This window comes from Myotis myotis, unplaced genomic scaffold (assembly GCF_014108235.1).
Source record: "Myotis myotis isolate mMyoMyo1 unplaced genomic scaffold, mMyoMyo1.p scaffold_m19_p_17, whole genome shotgun sequence".
Lineage (NCBI taxonomy): Eukaryota > Metazoa > Chordata > Mammalia > Chiroptera > Vespertilionidae > Myotis > Myotis myotis.
Genome location: NW_023416321.1, coordinates 41,102,073 through 41,119,793, shown reverse-complemented (window position 1 = coordinate 41,119,793; position 17,721 = coordinate 41,102,073). Strand labels below are relative to the sequence as shown.

General features: G+C 41.1%; 1 protein-coding gene across 5 annotated transcripts in view; it reads left to right on the top strand.

Annotated features, from left to right (window-relative positions):
* The window catches only part of MYH10 (myosin heavy chain 10), a 146,819-nt gene that overhangs the window by 29,836 nt on the left and 99,262 nt on the right, over positions 1 to 17,721 (top strand). For all 5 annotated transcript variants that reach the window (XM_036341557.1, XM_036341553.1, XM_036341558.1 and 2 more), the window contains 2 exons: positions 806 to 962; positions 8,940 to 8,967. In XM_036341557.1, the coding sequence (XP_036197450.1) occupies positions 806 to 962; positions 8,940 to 8,967 (185 nt within the window). The remainder of the gene's footprint in view (positions 1 to 805; positions 963 to 8,939; positions 8,968 to 17,721) is intronic.

Sequence of the window (17,721 nt, the reverse complement as noted above, 5' to 3'; positions counted from 1 at the left end):
GATTATTCTCAGAAATCATTCCATGTGAACTTAAAAACCCCAAAGTCAAAAGTGTTAGGATCAGTTCTGTGTACTGATTACTGATCAGGCAGGCCTGTGTCTTCTAGACAAGTGGCTTTAAACATTGGGGACCCCCAAGAGCTTTTGTTTATGTGGCTTATATTTATTGATATTTACTGTATTAGAAATTAAAGCAAAATTTTAAAATATTTATCAATTCATTTAAAAATAATAAACCATTTACTTAAATAAATTCACTTAAATATATAACAAGTTAATGTAAATTATTTTTTATGGAAAAAAATATATTTTCCAAAAAAGAAAAATTAGAAGAGTGAAAAGTTTACATATTTGTAAATCTTTTTAATAATCTCCTTTTTAGATAACTGTGGGTATTTTTCTTTGCTAGTATACTCAAACTTAAATGGTGTTTTCTTAAAGATTAGTTGCAGTGTGGACTCTGAAACTACGTTAATGAACTTTTCATACCTACTACTCTTGGGAAAGAATGTGTGAAAAGACAACATTGTTTGAACCTTATGGTAGCCCTGTGACGTCATGAGGCATATATTGTTATTTCCATTTTACAGATGAAGTGATTGATCCAGGAGAGAGCCACTTAAAAATCTCTCTGTGACAGAACTACTTGTGGTTTAGAATTGCCTCTCATGTGCTAGATTTAATTTTGGGACTAGATTAATTATCCAAAGAATAATTGAAAAGTCTCCCTGTTCAGATGACTGTGTGATTTCTGTTTGTCCGATATATGCCTTTTTTAAAACACTGTGTTTTATTTTTATTCTAGACTTATTCTGGACTCTTCTGTGTAGTCATAAATCCTTACAAGAATCTTCCAATTTACTCTGAGAATATTATTGAAATGTACAGAGGGAAGAAACGTCATGAGATGCCTCCACACATCTATGCTATATCTGAGTCTGCTTACAGATGCATGCTTCAAGGTAACTGGAAACGTTACAGTACGAAATGCTTAGAGTTTTTTAAATGTCATTAGGTATCTTATTAGATGCTACATTTATCAAAAAAATATTAACATTTTTAAAAGATTAGAAATTAAAGTAATAAATGTTTATTGTAAAAAATTATGAATTCTTAAAATTAGAATGGGCAAAATGGACATTCTTATAGGAAGCTGGTATGTACCTTGCTTCATAAATACTCCATGTTAATTTTTATGTTCAAAAGCTTCTAGGCTGTATATACATCTGATCCACACCACAAGCCAGTATAAGCAAAGCTCTGTTGCACTAGGTTTTAAAACCAACAGGAAGAGCCAGCAGGAAGAATAATAAACAGAAAAGGTGAATGTTTCATTGGGGAAAGAAAGATTATAAAATATTTCTTATTTAAATATGTGTAAAAGAGACAGCAAAAGTTAAAAAATGTGTTGAATTGGTTGATTTTTGTTTTCTTTTGGATTTAGAATGAAATGTAAATGTAAGGAGTCATTCATTTGAATCATGGCTTTAGACACAATGGTTTGTGGACGGACATGTTTTAAAAAACTAAAATGTAGTAGTTTTTAATGCACTTAGCATTGCTCAAAAAGACTACATTATACATGGGACTTGCTAGTGCTATGTGAAGTATAACTCCCCCTCTATCTACTATTATTTATTTTTAATAAATTCGATAAGATGTATTAAAATCTATATGGTTCTTATAAAGTAGTTCCATTATCAGAAAACAGGATATGCTATATCCACCTATCATCAAAGTTTGTAGGTCATGGAAAGGCTGCCTTGGTGACTGGGTCTGAAGGGGAGTGTGAGGGAATTAATAAATTACAATACCCATTTCCTCTTTCAAGTTTTGTTTGGGTACTTTTACGTACCAGGTCCTCTGAGGCAAATAGGAAGTACTTCAAGATTAGAATAGTGTCATAGATTGGTAAGGACAGGTTCAATATCCAAAATCAGCTTAGGCTTAAAAAAAGATTATATTTAATAACCTTTCAGAGCCAAAGAATACTAAAAATGACTATGGCAGTGATAAATTGCTACTAGATAATGGAGAAAGAAAAATTGTCAGCTTCTTTGTTTTTGGTTTTGTGTCTCTGTTAAGAATAATCTTTATTTACAGAAAAGCATGTAATGTATGAATGAGCAAACTTTGCCTTATATGGGAGAAGAAATTAGAGAAGGTACACTTCTTCCCTAATTGAAACCATAGTTCCTCATTTAAACAAATATGTTCTGCCCTAGCCGGTTTGGCGCAGTGGGTAGAGCTTTGGCCTGCGGACCAAAGGGACCCGGGTTTGATTCCGGTTAAGGGCTTGTACCTTGGTTGCAGGCTTCTCCTCAGCCCGGGCCCTGGTCAGGGCTCAGGCAGGAGGCAATCAATTGCTGTGTGTCTCTCACATTGATTTTTTTTCTTTCTGTCTTTCCCTCTTTCTTCCACTCTCCCTAAAAATCAGTGGAAAAATATCCTCGGGTGAGGATTAAAAAAACAAAAAGACAAATACATTCTTACAATTGAGATTGTAACTCTGGTCTTTGAACTAAAAGGGGAGTTTCCAGAACGCTGGGATGGGCTCACATATATAATTCTAATTTTTTAAAGGGAAGAAGCATCCTGGTCGGTGGGCTCAGTGGTTAGAGCATCAGCCTACACACCAGAGAGTCCCAGGTTCAATTCCCAGTCAAGGGCCATGTACCTGGGTTGCAGGTTTGATCCCCAGCCCCAATCAGGGTCAGGGCACGTGTGGAAGGCAACCAATCAATGTGTATCTCTCACATCAATGTTTCTCTCTCTTTCTCGCTCCCATCCCCCCCCCCCCCCACTCTCTCTAAAAATCAATGGCAGATTAGCAAAAAAAAGGAGGTAGGGGGAGAGACACTTCAAACTGCTGAGCTTAATACACCTTCCAGGAAAGATTCTGGACTCTATTGTTAACAGTCAAAAAACAACATGAAAATACCACGTTGCTTTAGCTTAGTAGGAAGGGAAATACAGTAGACAGTGTAAACAGAGAGACTCTACACGCATCCCGTAGTCTACCATGATATCCTTGTGGCTGTAGACTGAGAAGTTGCACTTGAAGTGCTTTTAATGATTGCGGTTGGCCAGGTTTATCAGGGTGTGCACAGTGGGTTTGTGCCCTTCCCAACATCTTTATCAGTATACTTGACGATGGGGGATGCATGCCCATAAAATTCGTAGATGACACAAAACTGGGAGGGAGGGAAAATAAATATATCTGATGAAAATAAACAGAATTTTTAAAATATCTTGACAGGTTGAATGGGGAATTAGATCTAACAAAATCGTTGATGGGTAAATGTTAATGTCCCAGCGCAGAAGGAGCAAGGTGTGGCTCTCTGACTGCAGGAGGCCTGAGCTAGATGCCGCCAGGACCCTGAGAGTAGGGACTTGACTATCCTCATCTGTCAATAAAGCTATTGTCTTTAAAACAAAGAAAAAGATGTGGCTTATCAGCACATCATAGTATTAATACCATCATTAATGCTCAATGAACATTTATTGAATATTACTGTGTGCCAGGCACTGAGCTCATTGCTTTTATGTGTATTAGTTAATCCACACAACAACCCTAAAAAGTAAGTATGATCACTTATCCCTATTTTATGTGGCACAAAGGTTAAAAATGTAACCAAGAAAATGTAACTAGTAAGAGGTATGAGCTAGGAGTCAAAACCAAGGCAATGTGACACATTCTTATCCACAAAAATAAACTTCAATGTAAAAGTTAAAAGGAATTACAGTAATTTATAGCTTTTATTGCATAGTAATTTACAAATTGATACAGGAGATTGAAAAAAATGCTAAACAGTTGTGTTGTATTCCATTGTGTAAGCAGGGGCCACCTGCTAATGTGCTACATACACAGCACAATTGGGTTGGGACATCTGATAGGGGTTCATTGCATATGCGGTGGCTGACCAAGCTCAGGCTACCTTCCAATGCTGATCAATCCAGGTTTTCAATTACAAATGTGAGCAAGTAACTAAATGTAACTGGGCCTCTGAAGGATCTGCTGCTAGAGAAGCGGGGACCATGCAGAGGATTCAGAGCATGTGGTCCCTCTCAATGGTTCGTTTAATGCAAAATAGAAGAAAACTTAATTTTTTCTTAAGTTTCAATAAAATGCTCAATAAGTATTTATTGAATGAATGAATGAAAGTAATGTTGTTAGACATAAACTTTATTACAAAAATTACAAATTTAGTTTTTGTTAAATTTATACCTAGACATGATATATGCTCTAATAATAACTAGGCATTTCATGTTTTTAGTATTAAGTGGAACTTAAAATTTTTAAGTTTCTAATTGTTCACTGTTAATGTATAGTAATATTCTTTTTTAAATATACATTATATTGACCTTGTATTTTGCAACCTTGTAAAACTCACTAATTCGGGAAGGTTTTTTGTAGATTGTTTGGGATTTCCTGTATAGACAGTCATGGTCTCTGCAAATAGAGATGTTGTTATTTCCTCCTTTTCAATCCTATGCTTCTAATTATTTTTCTTGCCTTGTGATGCTGAAAAGCTATTGTGAGAACAGACATCCTTGCCTGCTCCTCATCTTAGGGGGACAGCATTGAGTTTTTCACCTTTGAAGATGATATCAGCAAAAGGCTTCTTTGTAGGTGCCCTTTATCAGGTTGATGAAATTCCCTGTGTTCCTAGTTTGCTGAGGTTTTTTTGTTAGTTTGTTTAAATCATGAATGGATATTGAGTTTTATCAAATGCTTTTTCAACATCTATTCAGATGATTACATGGCTTTCCTTTTAGTCTGTTGATACAGTGAATTAGATTGTTTGCCTTTTGGATGTTGAGCTAACCTTGCATTTCCAGGATAAACACCACTTGCTCCTGTACGTTATCCTTTTCACATATTGTTGGATTTGATCTGCCAACATTCTGTTAAGAATTTTTGTGCCCTTGTTTATGAGAGATATTTGTATGTCATTTTCTTTTATTACAATGTCTCTTTCTGATTTTAGTATCAGGGTAAGGCTTGTCTTTTAGAATGGGCTGGGAAGTGTTTTTCCTCTTCGGTTTTTCTGAAGAGTTCATATAGAATTGGTTTTTTTGGTTTGTTTTTTAATCATCACCCGAGGATATTTTTTTCTATTGATTTCAGAGAGTGTGAAAGGTTTGACTCCTGCAACCCAGGTATGTGCCCTTGACCAGAAATCGAACCTGTGACCTTCTGGTGCACAGGATGATTTTCCAACCCACTGAGCCACGCTGGCCGGGCTGTGAGGTTTTTAATTACGCATTGAATTTATTTTTTTATTGTGATTTAATTGACATATAATATCATACTAGTTTTACCAATTCAATTTCTTTCTTTTTAAATTGATTTTAGAGGGAGAATTGGCTGCCTCCTACATACCCCCTACCGGGGATTGAGGCCGAAACCCGGGCATGTGCCCTGACTGGGAATCAACTGGTGACCTTTTGGTGCACCAATGACATCAACCCACTGAGCCACACCAGTTAGAGCTCAATTTCTTTAATAGATATAGGACTGTTCAGGTTATCATTTCTTCTTGAGTGAGCTTTAATAGTTTATGTCTTTCAAGAAACTGTCCCTTTAATCTTAGTTATCAAAAGTTTTTACATAAAGTAATTCCTAATATTTCCTTATTATCCTTTTAGTATCTGAGATCTGTAGAGGTGTTGCCTCTACCTTCTTTTAAGGTAGGAGCTGAAGGCATTGATTTAAAACTATTTTCACTGTTGAAAATATGATTTAATTTGTATGGATTTATTGAGTATCTCCATAAATGGTATGTGATTTTGGGGAGGTACTGTGGAAAATATGAGTTATCAGATGAGTCCCTAGTCTTCAGAAGGCTATTTGCATTTTTTAAAATTAAAATTGTTTCCTTTAAATATCAATATACAGTCTAGCCCAGGGGTGGGCAAACTTTTTGACTCGAGGGCCACAATGGGTTCTTAAACTGGACGGGAGGGCCGGAACAAAAGCATGGATGGAGTGTTTGTGTGAACTAATATAAATTCAAAGTAAACATCATTACATAAAAGGGTACGGTCTTTTTTTTTTTTTTTTAGTTTTATTCATTTCAAATGGGCCGGATCTGGCCCGCGGGCCGTAGTTTGCCCACAGCTGGTCTAGCCAGTTTGGATCAGTATTTGAGTGTCAACCTATGAACCAGGAGGTCATGGTTCAATTCCTGGTCAGGGCAGATGCCTGGGTTGAGGGCTCGATCCGCAGTGTGGGGAGTGTAGGAGGCAGCCGATCAATGATTCTCTCTCATCATTGATGTTTCTCTCCACCCCCCTTCCTTTCTGAAATCAATAAAAAATATTTTTTTAAAAATACCAATATAAGGCTCTGTCTGGTCACATTTATAGGTTTTTCAAGATCAGTGTATAAATTGCCATAGTGCTGCTGAAGTTGGTCCTTGAAGGATGTAAAGAACTGAGTGAAGCAGAAGGGAGAAGTAGGGGTGGGACAGTCCTAGTTGGACAGAATCTTGGAGGTTATGAAGCCCCTCCCCTTACTGTACTGCTAGTGACACTGAAGCCTAAAGTCAGACAGATGAGTAAGAGAATAAACAAGTCTCACTTAGAAGACAGTTGTTTTGTTTTGTTTTTGGCTGGGGGGTAGAAGCATGGGAAATGAAGTATTGCGCAGATTTGAAGGATAGATTTGGGTTGTCTAAGTCTCAAATTTCAGACAGTGATAATAGCATGTACAGATGCGGGAAGAAAACCATTCTCAATGGATTAAGGATGGAATGCAATTTAATTCTGGTTAATTTTTGTGTTTCAGTTACATCTATAAACCAGTTTATAAAAGCCATTAAAAAACACTTGGTGTAGTGGAGTTCTATAGAAATTGCTCAGAACAGAAGAATCTCAGGGTCTGACAGTTCATATTTATAGTGAACTAGAGGCCTGGTGTGCGAATTCGTGCATGGGTGGGTGGGGTCTAGCCGGCCGCCCTGATGGGGGTGGGGTTGGCCAGAGGGAGGGGCCTCGGGCAGTTGGCCAGCTGGCTCGTCCCCTGGTTTAACTCCTGGTCAAGGAAACAGGTTGCATATTAGCCTTTTATTATATAAGATAAGCAAAAACTTGTTAAAACCTAGTTTTATAGGTAAAGAAATTGAAACCAGCAGGGAATCAATGTGTCATCTATAGCTACATTAGTCCGTTTGCAGCAGAGCTGGAGTGAGAACAAAAGATTCCAGATCCCACTATTTTGCCAGTGCCCAGCATGGTACCCAGCACTGAATTTCTCTCAGCAGGCCTTACCGTTAATTCTGTGGATGAAGAAATAAGACAGTTTCTGACCTCAGGCAGCACATTCTACTGGGCAGGAGTTGGCACTATTGTTTGTCTAACTTGAAAATATGGCTCAAAGAAGGAAACAGGGAGGAGTCTGAGGGAGTGTCTGGGTGGTTCCCGGAGGAGATACAGCGGAGCCGAGCAGGAGAGGATACGTGGAGACGGCCAGGTATTTGGATCTAGGCGGAGCGTGTTGAGGAAAGGATATGGCATGACCTCTGGGAAAGTGAGCCGACAGAGGAGGTGCACATCAACTGTGTACTATGAACGCTGTCTACGGCAACCAGAAGGAAGGGAAAACTGGTAGAAGCTACAGGCATACCTTGTTTTATCGCACTTTGCTGCGCTTCACAGATGTAGGGTTTTTACAAATTGAAGGTAATACCCTCCACCAACCGAAAAGATTACAACTTGCTTAATTATAATACTTGCTTTATTGTGGTGGTCTGGAATCTCTGAGGAGGTATGTCTGTTAGGAGGTAAGCTTTCTGGGCCGGGCAGTAATATAATTCAGTTTATACATAGACTATATGAATGGATTTGCTTATTTTACCAATAGAGGAAAAGGTATGGCATAGTGAATGAACTATTTATTTCTCCTTCGTCACACGAATTTATGCCTGAACTGCTGTGAGATCCTCATTGGGCACCTGATGAGGGAAGCAAGCCCGACATAAGGTAGTGACAAAGAAGCTGGCTAGGCAGGCCTATGACGTTGCGAAGCAGTGGTGAGCTTGGTCAATAGTGCAGAGAACACAGGCGCTGGAGGCAGACCTGGCTGGTCCTCACCCCAGCACCTTGCCCTCCAGTAGTGTGTGACTTGGGAGGATTACCTGGCCTTCTCGGGGAACATTTCTCATCTGTAAAATAGAGACAGTGATGCTCGTTCATAAGTGATCGGAAGTCATACTTCCTACATCGGTGGTTTTGTCCATGGGCCAGATGTGGACTTGAATTTCATCTTTTCACTTGAAAATTGAGTTGAATACTTAAATCATTGATCACTTTAAAATCATGTTGGACTTTTTTCATTGCTCTTGCTTTCCTTATTTTTGGTATATATAACATTTGACTTGAGACAGTGGCTAAACATCACATAGAGACATATCCTCCTTGAACCTTCTTTTCTATTCAGTGTTTGATGCTAGTTCTTTTCTCCTTTAAGGTCACATGGTCACATTAATAATGGTTGTGGGTATTCTTGAAGCCATTCTGAAAGGCATTGGTTTTCCAAACTTGGCCTTGCCTCAGAATCACTTAGGGAATTTACTTCACGTGGGATTTTTCAATCCCTACACCACTTGAAAATAATTTAGCAAAGGTGGCGCTCCAAGAAGTATATTGTTATAAAACTTCCCAGTTGAATTTGATAAGCGGAAGTGGCTGAGAATCAAGGTTGATAGGCATATAAAGTTTGCTAAGCCTGGGCTTTTATTCCCAGAGAATCTGTTGAAAGAGTAAGTGAACTTGACTGGATTTGGGACTATCTAACAGGTTGGGGAAGCGTTAACCTGACCTGAGAGGTGTACAGTTACTATTTTAGAAGCTGTTACTGTAACTTTATTATATCAGATACTTTAAAAATCAGGCAAATGGTCACTTTCTCTTTTTCTATTTGTTTTGTCTTATAGATCGTGAGGACCAGTCAATTCTTTGCACGTAAGTAAATGTTGAATGTTCAGATTCATTTTTGATTCTGTTGGAAAGTAAAGCAATTAATTTTTTTGTATGGAGGGCGAGGTATAGTAGAATGGTAATTTTTGAGTTTGTTGTAAACCTTGTAGTTATTTTTAAAACTAAGATTATATAAGTTGCTTAAATTTGGTATTACTGCAAACTGGGTTTTTCACACATGTCATAATGTTAATCTGTGAAACTTCCATCTTTAGTTGTATTTCCAAATGTTGATATACTAAACGTTTCAGTAATGTAGCCATGCTCCCCAATAGGCGTTATTGGATTATTATGTGCCTGGTGTTCTGTGCTAAGTACGAGAGAGTGAAGGTTGAATAAAACAGTATCCACAGAAGGAAGTGAGCAGTTTTGCACATTCGAGAGGCCACTTTGGCTGTCGTGTGGAAATGGGTTGGAGGAAGAGTTAAAAGAGGAAGAGCAGTGTGGAGGCTGGCTGTTCCGTTATCCAGGCAAGAGATATTAGAGGGGTGGCCACGAGCCTGGAGGAAATGGACGAGTTTCAGTGGCGTTCAGTTCAGGAGACAGACTCGCCAGGACGTGGTGATTTATCCGCTTAAGAAAGAGGAGCTGAGAGCAGAGGTGGGATTACGATGATTTCTGGCTGTTTCCTGACCTGGGAAGATGAGAGAAAGAACAGATTTGGAGAGGAAGATAATGAGTTTGGTTGCGGACGCGTTGACTTTGAGGTGTGTACGGCTCATCTAAGTGGAGCTGCCCACTGGGCCATTGGATATGTGGGTGCAGCTCAGGGCAGAGAGAGCGAGCTGATGAGCCAGCAGCCTGGATGGTAATGGACGCCGTGCCCGTGAGTGAGATGCCCCAGCAGAATGTGTTGAGAGAGCACAACGGGGATGCAATCCTGGGGAAAAGCGACAGGTGAGGGTCAGGCAGAGGACGTGGAGCTGCAGAGATGGCTAAAACCGGCAGATGGTGCTGAGATGCTTCCAGACCACGCAGTCAGTCGAGTCAGGACCTTTTTCCTTGTGGAGGGTCTTGCCTTCAGTTTATAAAAAGAACTCAACACCAGTGAAGTGCAATAAACAAGGTCTGTGTGTAGTGAGCAGCTAGAGAGAGAACATTTGTTGTTACTGTTGGTGTTTTTAATGTGGGAGAGATGAAATGCTGATGAGAGGGAGGTGGGGGCAGGAAGGAGGGAATTGAGGGGGTGAGGAGGATGGTGAGACCAGAGCGGGGCTGGGTGTCCGGGCTGGGCGGGGACCGGGACCCCTCTACACGCCCCGGAGGCAGACAGGCGCTGAGGTAGGTAAGTAGGGATGGGGAGGCTGGGAATTGAAAAAGTTGTCAAATAGTTTTTCTCTTCCACGAAGTGAAGAGCATTTGTTATCTGGTAGGCAGAGTGGGTTTGAAGGGAGAAGAGAGGTAGAAATAGCTGACACGTCTGCTCTGTTGTGTAAACTTCTTTCCAGCATTGCTTAGCCTCTGGGTTATACAAATTAGCTCTTCCTAACCAACAAACCACCCAGAAATTCAGTGCCTTAAAACCGTTTTCCCAGGAATTGGGTTGGGCTCAGCTGGGTGGGTCTGCTGATCCGGCCGGCTGAGCGGTCCCAGGTGGGGCTCACTCCTGCGCCTGCAGTCACCTGCTGGGAGCCGTGCTTTCTCCTCCACCTGTCCCCTCAGTGTGCAGCTGGCTAGCCCTGGTTTAACCTGGTGGCAGGGTTCCAGGAGCAGCGTGAGAGCCAGTGTGAAACAAAGTCCAGGTTTCTGCTTGTGTCACATGTACCACTGTCCCATTCCCAGGCAAGACACAGGGCCATGGCCAGGGTCCGTGTGGAGACACGGCCAAAGAGAGTGGACACAGCGAGGTGGGACAGTTGGGGCCATTGCTTAGCCACTATGAGTGTGTGGAATGGAACCAGATCCAGTCCACCGAAGTCCAGTCCCAGTTTTTGCAAGTGGGTGCAAATGGGCGACAGTGGAGCATAGGAATTGGGGAGATTGGCAAGAGAAACTGTCTCAATGGACCATGGGAAGTGGGCAAAGAGGAGGGGGTTGAGAGGAAGGAAGTAGCTGCATAAAAGAACTAGAGGTCTTGATGAAATGGAACAGATAATCTTGAGGATACTGGAGTGCCAGGCAGAAAGAGTAGGCAGTATGGCTGCACGAGGTGAGACGGGAGCACCTCGGGTGTGGCAGCAGGAGTGGGTAACTGAAGAGAGGAGGAGGAGGTCATGGGAGTTGAGGGTATCACGTTGCCAGGTCCGGGATGTCATTCACATGAGTGGGACTTGGCAACGTACCCAGCCCCTGCCCCAGGCCTTCACCACACTGTGGTCTGAGTCCATGGGTTATGCATGTGTGCAGATGTCTTTTCAAAATTATCTGTTGCAGGATAATTCTGACACTGACTTCCCACCTGGTGCCCGCACTATAGACACCAGCCACAAGCTCAGGGGCTCCCAAGCCCTGGGGACTTCTGACAAAGTAACACAAATTTGGGTGTTGCCACTACCCTTCAGAGGGTCCCAAAGACACAGCCTCCATGTCTCTGGACACTTCCTGCCCAGCACACCCTTGTCTGTCACTAACCAGGAATCTCCCCTAAGTGCCCAGGTCCAGGGTTTTTATTGGGATTCATATGTCTGCGTTTTGAACCACTGGCCACAGGGTTGAATTCACTCTCCAACCCTCTCCCCTCCCAGATCTGGCTGGTATTATGTGGTTCAGCAGCCCACATCTCTAATCACCCTTTTGGTCTTTCAGCTTGGCCAGTTCCCATCCTGGAGTGATCTAGGTGCCCACTATGAGTCACCTCATTAGCATAAACGGTCAGGGCCCACGTGAATAGCACAGACATTCCAAGGACTTAGAGGCTTCCTCCCAGGAACCAGGGACAAAGACCAGCCAAATTCTTTGTTATGCAGCATGAGTTAATAAAACCGCAGCCAGCTTCTAGTCCCCGAAACTCTCCCGGAACCGAGCATAGGGAGCTGCATGTTTCTGCGGGTGAGCTAGGGAGGGACAGAGCTGTGTTGCCCACCTGCAGGGCTGCAGTCGGTAACCCTGCAGAGAGAGCAGGGAGTCAGGTGCAGGGCACCCACTCCCTTTGATTGAGGGTTGGCAGCTTGGATGACCTTTGCTGATGACTTTGGAATGTCTGGCAGCAGGAAACACTTGGGGAGAGAATGACTGCTGTTTGGCCTAACGAGAGGTCAGTGAATACTAATTTACTTTCAGCACCAGAGTGACCATTACAGGCACTAGCACTTGTAATTAGATGGTTAGTTCCATTTTAGACTGAGGGTTGTCATCAATTAATAGGCTTGGGTATGAGGTAAGTCTCCCTAGCAGCTGGCTACCTCTTGGGCACAGAGTAGCAATCAAGTGCCATGTCTGTCTGTTTTGTTTTTCTTTCCCTCCCTCTCTTTCCTTATTTTTTCTTTCAACTTTTCTGAACATCTTATTTATACTTTTACATAAAGCTGCAGTCAAGACCCATATATAGACCACCTACATTCTACCATTAATATTGTTCTGTACTTGCTTTATTATATATATTAACCTGTTCATTCTTTTATCCATCCATTAATCTATTTTTATTTTTGTTGGGAGGAAAACTAACTTTTCCAACTTGGGTCCAGAGTTTGGAGGGTCTGAAAATTAACTGATAACAGGCGAAGTTTCTTTACACAGGCATGTGATTAGTAAGTTGCTGAATAGCCAGAAATCAAAAGGCTTACAAACTATACTAAACTTCAGCAAAAAGGGGAGAGTAGAAAAATTAGGGCTTTCTGGGGAAAGTATGGAAGGGCCTATTCGGCTTTGTGATGTTAATAGACAGCTGAATTAACACTCCTTGGTGCTAAGGGTCAGTCTTTTCCCATCAGGCAACTGCCTGGGGTGGGGTCAGTGGCAGCTGTATTTTCGGGAGGCTCTGCTTAAGGTTAGAGAATGTTTCTTTCTGTGGCTGCTGATTGTTCAGATGTTTTCAGTTTAAGTTTTTATACCACTTTGATGAACTACTAATCCCTTAATTTGATGCATGTCAGTACATTTCCCCTTGAATAACATCAACATATATAACAGTCACTAAAGTCCAGAATTTGCATCTTTAACTTTTGAGACAATTTACGTGTAATAAAATGCATACATCTTAAGTATACATGTGCTGAGTTATTTAAGTAACCAAAATCCCTATCAAAATAGAAAACATTACTATCACCATCACCCCAGAATTCCCCCTGTGTACTTGCAGCAAATCTCGCCCCTCACTTCTTTTAGCATCGCCACATTTTCTTAATTCTTAGATACCTCTAGTTATGAATGTTAATAAACAGCTTTTCGTATTTCTATCTATTATAAGCTACATTGTGACTTGAGAAACAGGAAAATGGGAAACAAAGTATCCTAGGTTTAAGAAAATATTATATGTTCCTTGGTGCCTTTGAGAACCTACCAAATGAATTCCACGAGTGTATAACAAGGGTCTTCTTAAATTTAGTGCACAGCCAACCTAATGAACTTTCTGTATAAGAATAATTGTTCAGTCACGTTAATTTAATAGTTATTTTATACTAAGTATCTATGTCTGCATTGTATCATAAAGAAAAAATACAATTGGAAGCAGCATTTCCTTCTGTTTAAGTTTTGTTTTTTTAGTCATTTACTCTGTAGTTTACTTTTTCTCCCCAAAATGATGAGCATGTAATTTAACCTCTGGCCTCATCTGCCTACAGCCCCCAACCAGCTTTTATTCCTGCAGACTCAGGGAGGCAGAGGGAGCTCCCAGTTAAAGGCCCCGGACCCTGCTCAGTCTTAGCCTGGTATCCTGACAGTCTTTGGTGAGGACACTCAGGATTTCCTTTATCCTCAGAGAGCAAAGTCTTTCCCACATGCCCTCCATCTAATTGGACGTGAAATCCTGTTGAGAGGATAAGCCTCGGGCTGACTTTCCTTCTTGTTAGAATTAAAATTCATACTTGGTGAGGAATTGACTTTGTCGTCTAAGCCTCCCTTTTAAAGAATTCGGTTTACATTTATGAATAACTCTGGTTAACTCAAATTTTCTTTTTTCCTATAAAATATATTTAAATATAATGCAACCATTGTAAAACAATGGTTACTTCAGCGTTCTAGCAGGATGTGACAATAGATTTCTTTTGTTAAGGAATTTTATCTATCATATGCAAGTATTACACTAAATGGTGATGACCACCCCAACCTGGATTTAGAACAGTTGATTCTTGCTATGAGAAACATGCCTTAAAAAATGTTAAGATAATCGATTCAATAGAATTGATTAAATAGCTAAGGCAACCTAGAAATAGGCCCTATAAATGTAGGCCAACTGATCTTTGACAAAGGATCCAAGGCCACAGAGCAAAGGTAGTCAGTCACTTTAACAAATGGTGCTGGAACAACAGCAAAAAAATGAATCTAGACCCAGATCTTACTCCCGTCACAAAAATAAGCTCAAAATGGATCATGGACCTAAATATAAAAGACAGAACTATAAAACTCCTAGAAGGGAACATAGGACGAAACCTAGATGCCTTTTTACATTCAACACTAAAGACACGATCCGTGAAAGAAATAATTGATAAGCTGGACTTCATTAAAATTAAAAACTGCTCTGCAAAAGACATTGGCAAGACAATGAGATAAGCCACAGATTGGGAGAAAATAGGTGCAAAAGATAACATCTTATAAAAGACAGTTATCCAAAATGTACGAAGAACGCTTAAAATTCAGCAGTCAGACTCCTCACCAAAGAAGATATGCAGATGGCAAAAGAGCATGTGAGGAGTTGTTTCACATCCTGTCTCATCATCACTACACACCCACTAGAAAGGATGAAATCCGAAACATTGGCAACACATGCTGGTGAGGCTGGAGCAACAGGAACTCAATTGTGTTATAAACCTAAAACTGCTATTTAAAAAATTTAAGTCTTAAAAAAAAGCCAAGGCAACAGTGTGGTGTAGTTGAAATATTATGTTGTCAGATAGGAATCTGGAATTCTTTCTTGTCCCAGCTCTACTATGAACTAGCTCTGTGACCTAGGCCAGACAGCCAGTTTTTTTAGACCTCAATTTGCTTTTCTAGGACTCTGTTAGCTGTCCTCAAGTCTCAACTAAAGGAATTTTTAGGTTATTGTAGCTGTGTTGTAGTGGAGGGGCAGGGCGGGGCGGGGCGGGGGTGGGGGTAGGGGTGGGGGTGGGCAGAGAGTATGCAAATCAACTTGTAATTCTAAGTTTAAAATGTTCTAGGCAAATCTGCCAAGGAACTGACTTTGCAAATATCTCCATTAATCTTTGCAACACCCATGTTACATTTACATGTGTGATGGAAAACTTGAACACAAGCCTTTTTTAAAAAAAGTCTTTATTGTTGAAAGTATTACATATGTTCCCTTTCTTCCTCCATTGACCTCTTCTAGCCCGCCCCCGCCCCCTGCCCCAGCCAAGCCTATCTTGACCATAAAATTTCTGTTCTTCCTAGTAGACTACTTTCTAACAGTTTTGAAACTATAAGAAATTGACTAATGTTTTATATATATACTAGAGGCCCGATGCATGAAATTCGTGCAAGAATAGGCCTTCCTTCCCCCGGCTGCTGGCACCGGCTTCCCTCTGGCACCCACGACCCGGGCTTCCCTCACAGCCCCAGCTTCATCCAGAAGGACATCCCGTCTAATTAGCATATTATGCTTTTATTATTATCTATCTCGTAAAAGGCCTGTGGTTGTGACGCCATAACAGTGGAATGACCAAACAACCAGTCTCCAGGAGGTGCATGGAGCACCTCTCACGGTTCAGGATTCACGTTCGCGCAGCAGGGGCGGGTCTGGAGTCCTGCCGGTGGGGCGAGTCTGGGTCTCAAGCGATTTCTCACACTGGGCCTCTAGTAGATTGAATAATATATATGTTGTTTTTCAAATTGAGATCATCTAAAGCAAGAACTTCAGGCAAAGGGTGTTTTTGAAGCTAGACTGAATTGAATTTTATAAATAGCCAGAGAGAATAAAAACAAAACTAGTGAAGATCTGGGCAAGGGGTTTCTCATTGGGGAAACACCCCTGGTCTAGAGGGAATCCGAGAAAGATCCTGGAACTGATCATTTATTAATGATCTGCTTTACTGCTTCCTTCCACTCTTGGTTTTTAAGCCTTTGTTTTGAATTGCACATCCTTTTGAGGAGCCGAGAAAGCCATAGACCTTTCTAGAAAACACAAATACCTTCAGATTAGGAATTCCTGATCTTTTATGTCCGGAAGCGCTGCAGCAGACACAGGCACCCACCCAGCAGGCTCCTTGTTTTGTTCTGTTAACCTTGCCCTTGAACCAGGAGACCAGCACAGAAACAAGCCGTCACTCACAGCACAGAACTCCTGGGTCAGCAGACCGCGTGTTGTTGGTGGAAATGAGGTCAGATTCCCTTTGTCCTCCTTCTCTTTGAGATCTCGTCCTGTTGTTCTCCTCTCAGAATTCTCCTCATTTTCTTCAAGAGACGTCTGCTGAACTATCTGGTTGGTTCCCTTTCCTGTGACTTTTGTTCATGCGGCTTTATTTTCTTTGCTTCCATCTAGGACAGATGTGCCATTGCCCATTTTAAAAAATCTTTTCCAAGAATTGTATTCCTTTGATCCTCCATCTCTTTCATATTCAAATCGAAGGTTTTTATAAAACTTTTGTTAATATATTTATCTTCATCATTATTGATCATCATCATAGCTGTTACTACTACTACTGCAGCCATTTATTGAGAGACTTTGCCAGGTGCAGTGTTAGGCTCCTACATGCATTCTCTCAGTCCTGGGAAATAACTATCTCTTTTTAAAGCAGATAAACTGGGGATCAAAGAGCTCAGTAATTTGCCCGAAGCGCCATAGCCAGGAAGTGGTAGGTGGGATTTGAATCCAGGTGGGTCGCTTTGACACCAGAGCCATACTCTTACACTATCGATTCAGGGAGTCATTTGGAGTTTATTCATTCAAATGACCTCTTGTATGGTGGATGAACGGTTGTGCGGCCGGTAATGGTAATGATTATTGAACGCTAATCATGTGCTTTAGATGGATGGTACTTTTTCTTCACAACCACCTCACACAGCAGAGGCTGTGGTCCCCTGCTAAGATGGAGGATGTAAGGCTCATCATCTCCCCTCTTGGTAACTCAGCAGGCAAGTGTTGAATACATCCAACTTTGAAACAATATTTTCTACAGCAAAGTTACCTTTTTAAACTAAAGTGTGTGAAATGTAGCAGAGTTCCTAAACAGTTGTGTTTATGCTAATAAACAGCCCAGGAAGTGTGACGGGAGGGGAGAGTGCTTTAAGGACAAACTGAAGCATGTCCAGGTGAGAAGGGTTCGCTGAGAAACCAGAGGCAAACTGAGCTGAAAAGCCCCAGTCATAACTGTACAAGACGAGTCATCATCGGTCAAATGAGACGCTCATTTCTCAGCATAATAAACATTATGTTTGAAACCGACAGCCAACATCATGATTAACCTTGAAACACTAAGTATGTTGAATAAAGTTAAGAACAAAACAGAGAACACCTCTACCATAGCTACTAAAAAATTATACTTGAATAAAGCCCATATTCTTTCCCCTGACTCCTGGGCACATACATCCACCCTATTCCTACATCATCAGTGTCTCCTGCTGTTCTCTGCCTTGCTGGTTAGTTACATCAAATCCTACACACAGGCTGCTGGTTCCTAGAATTTAACAAGCTTTTTCCTGCTTTGGGGC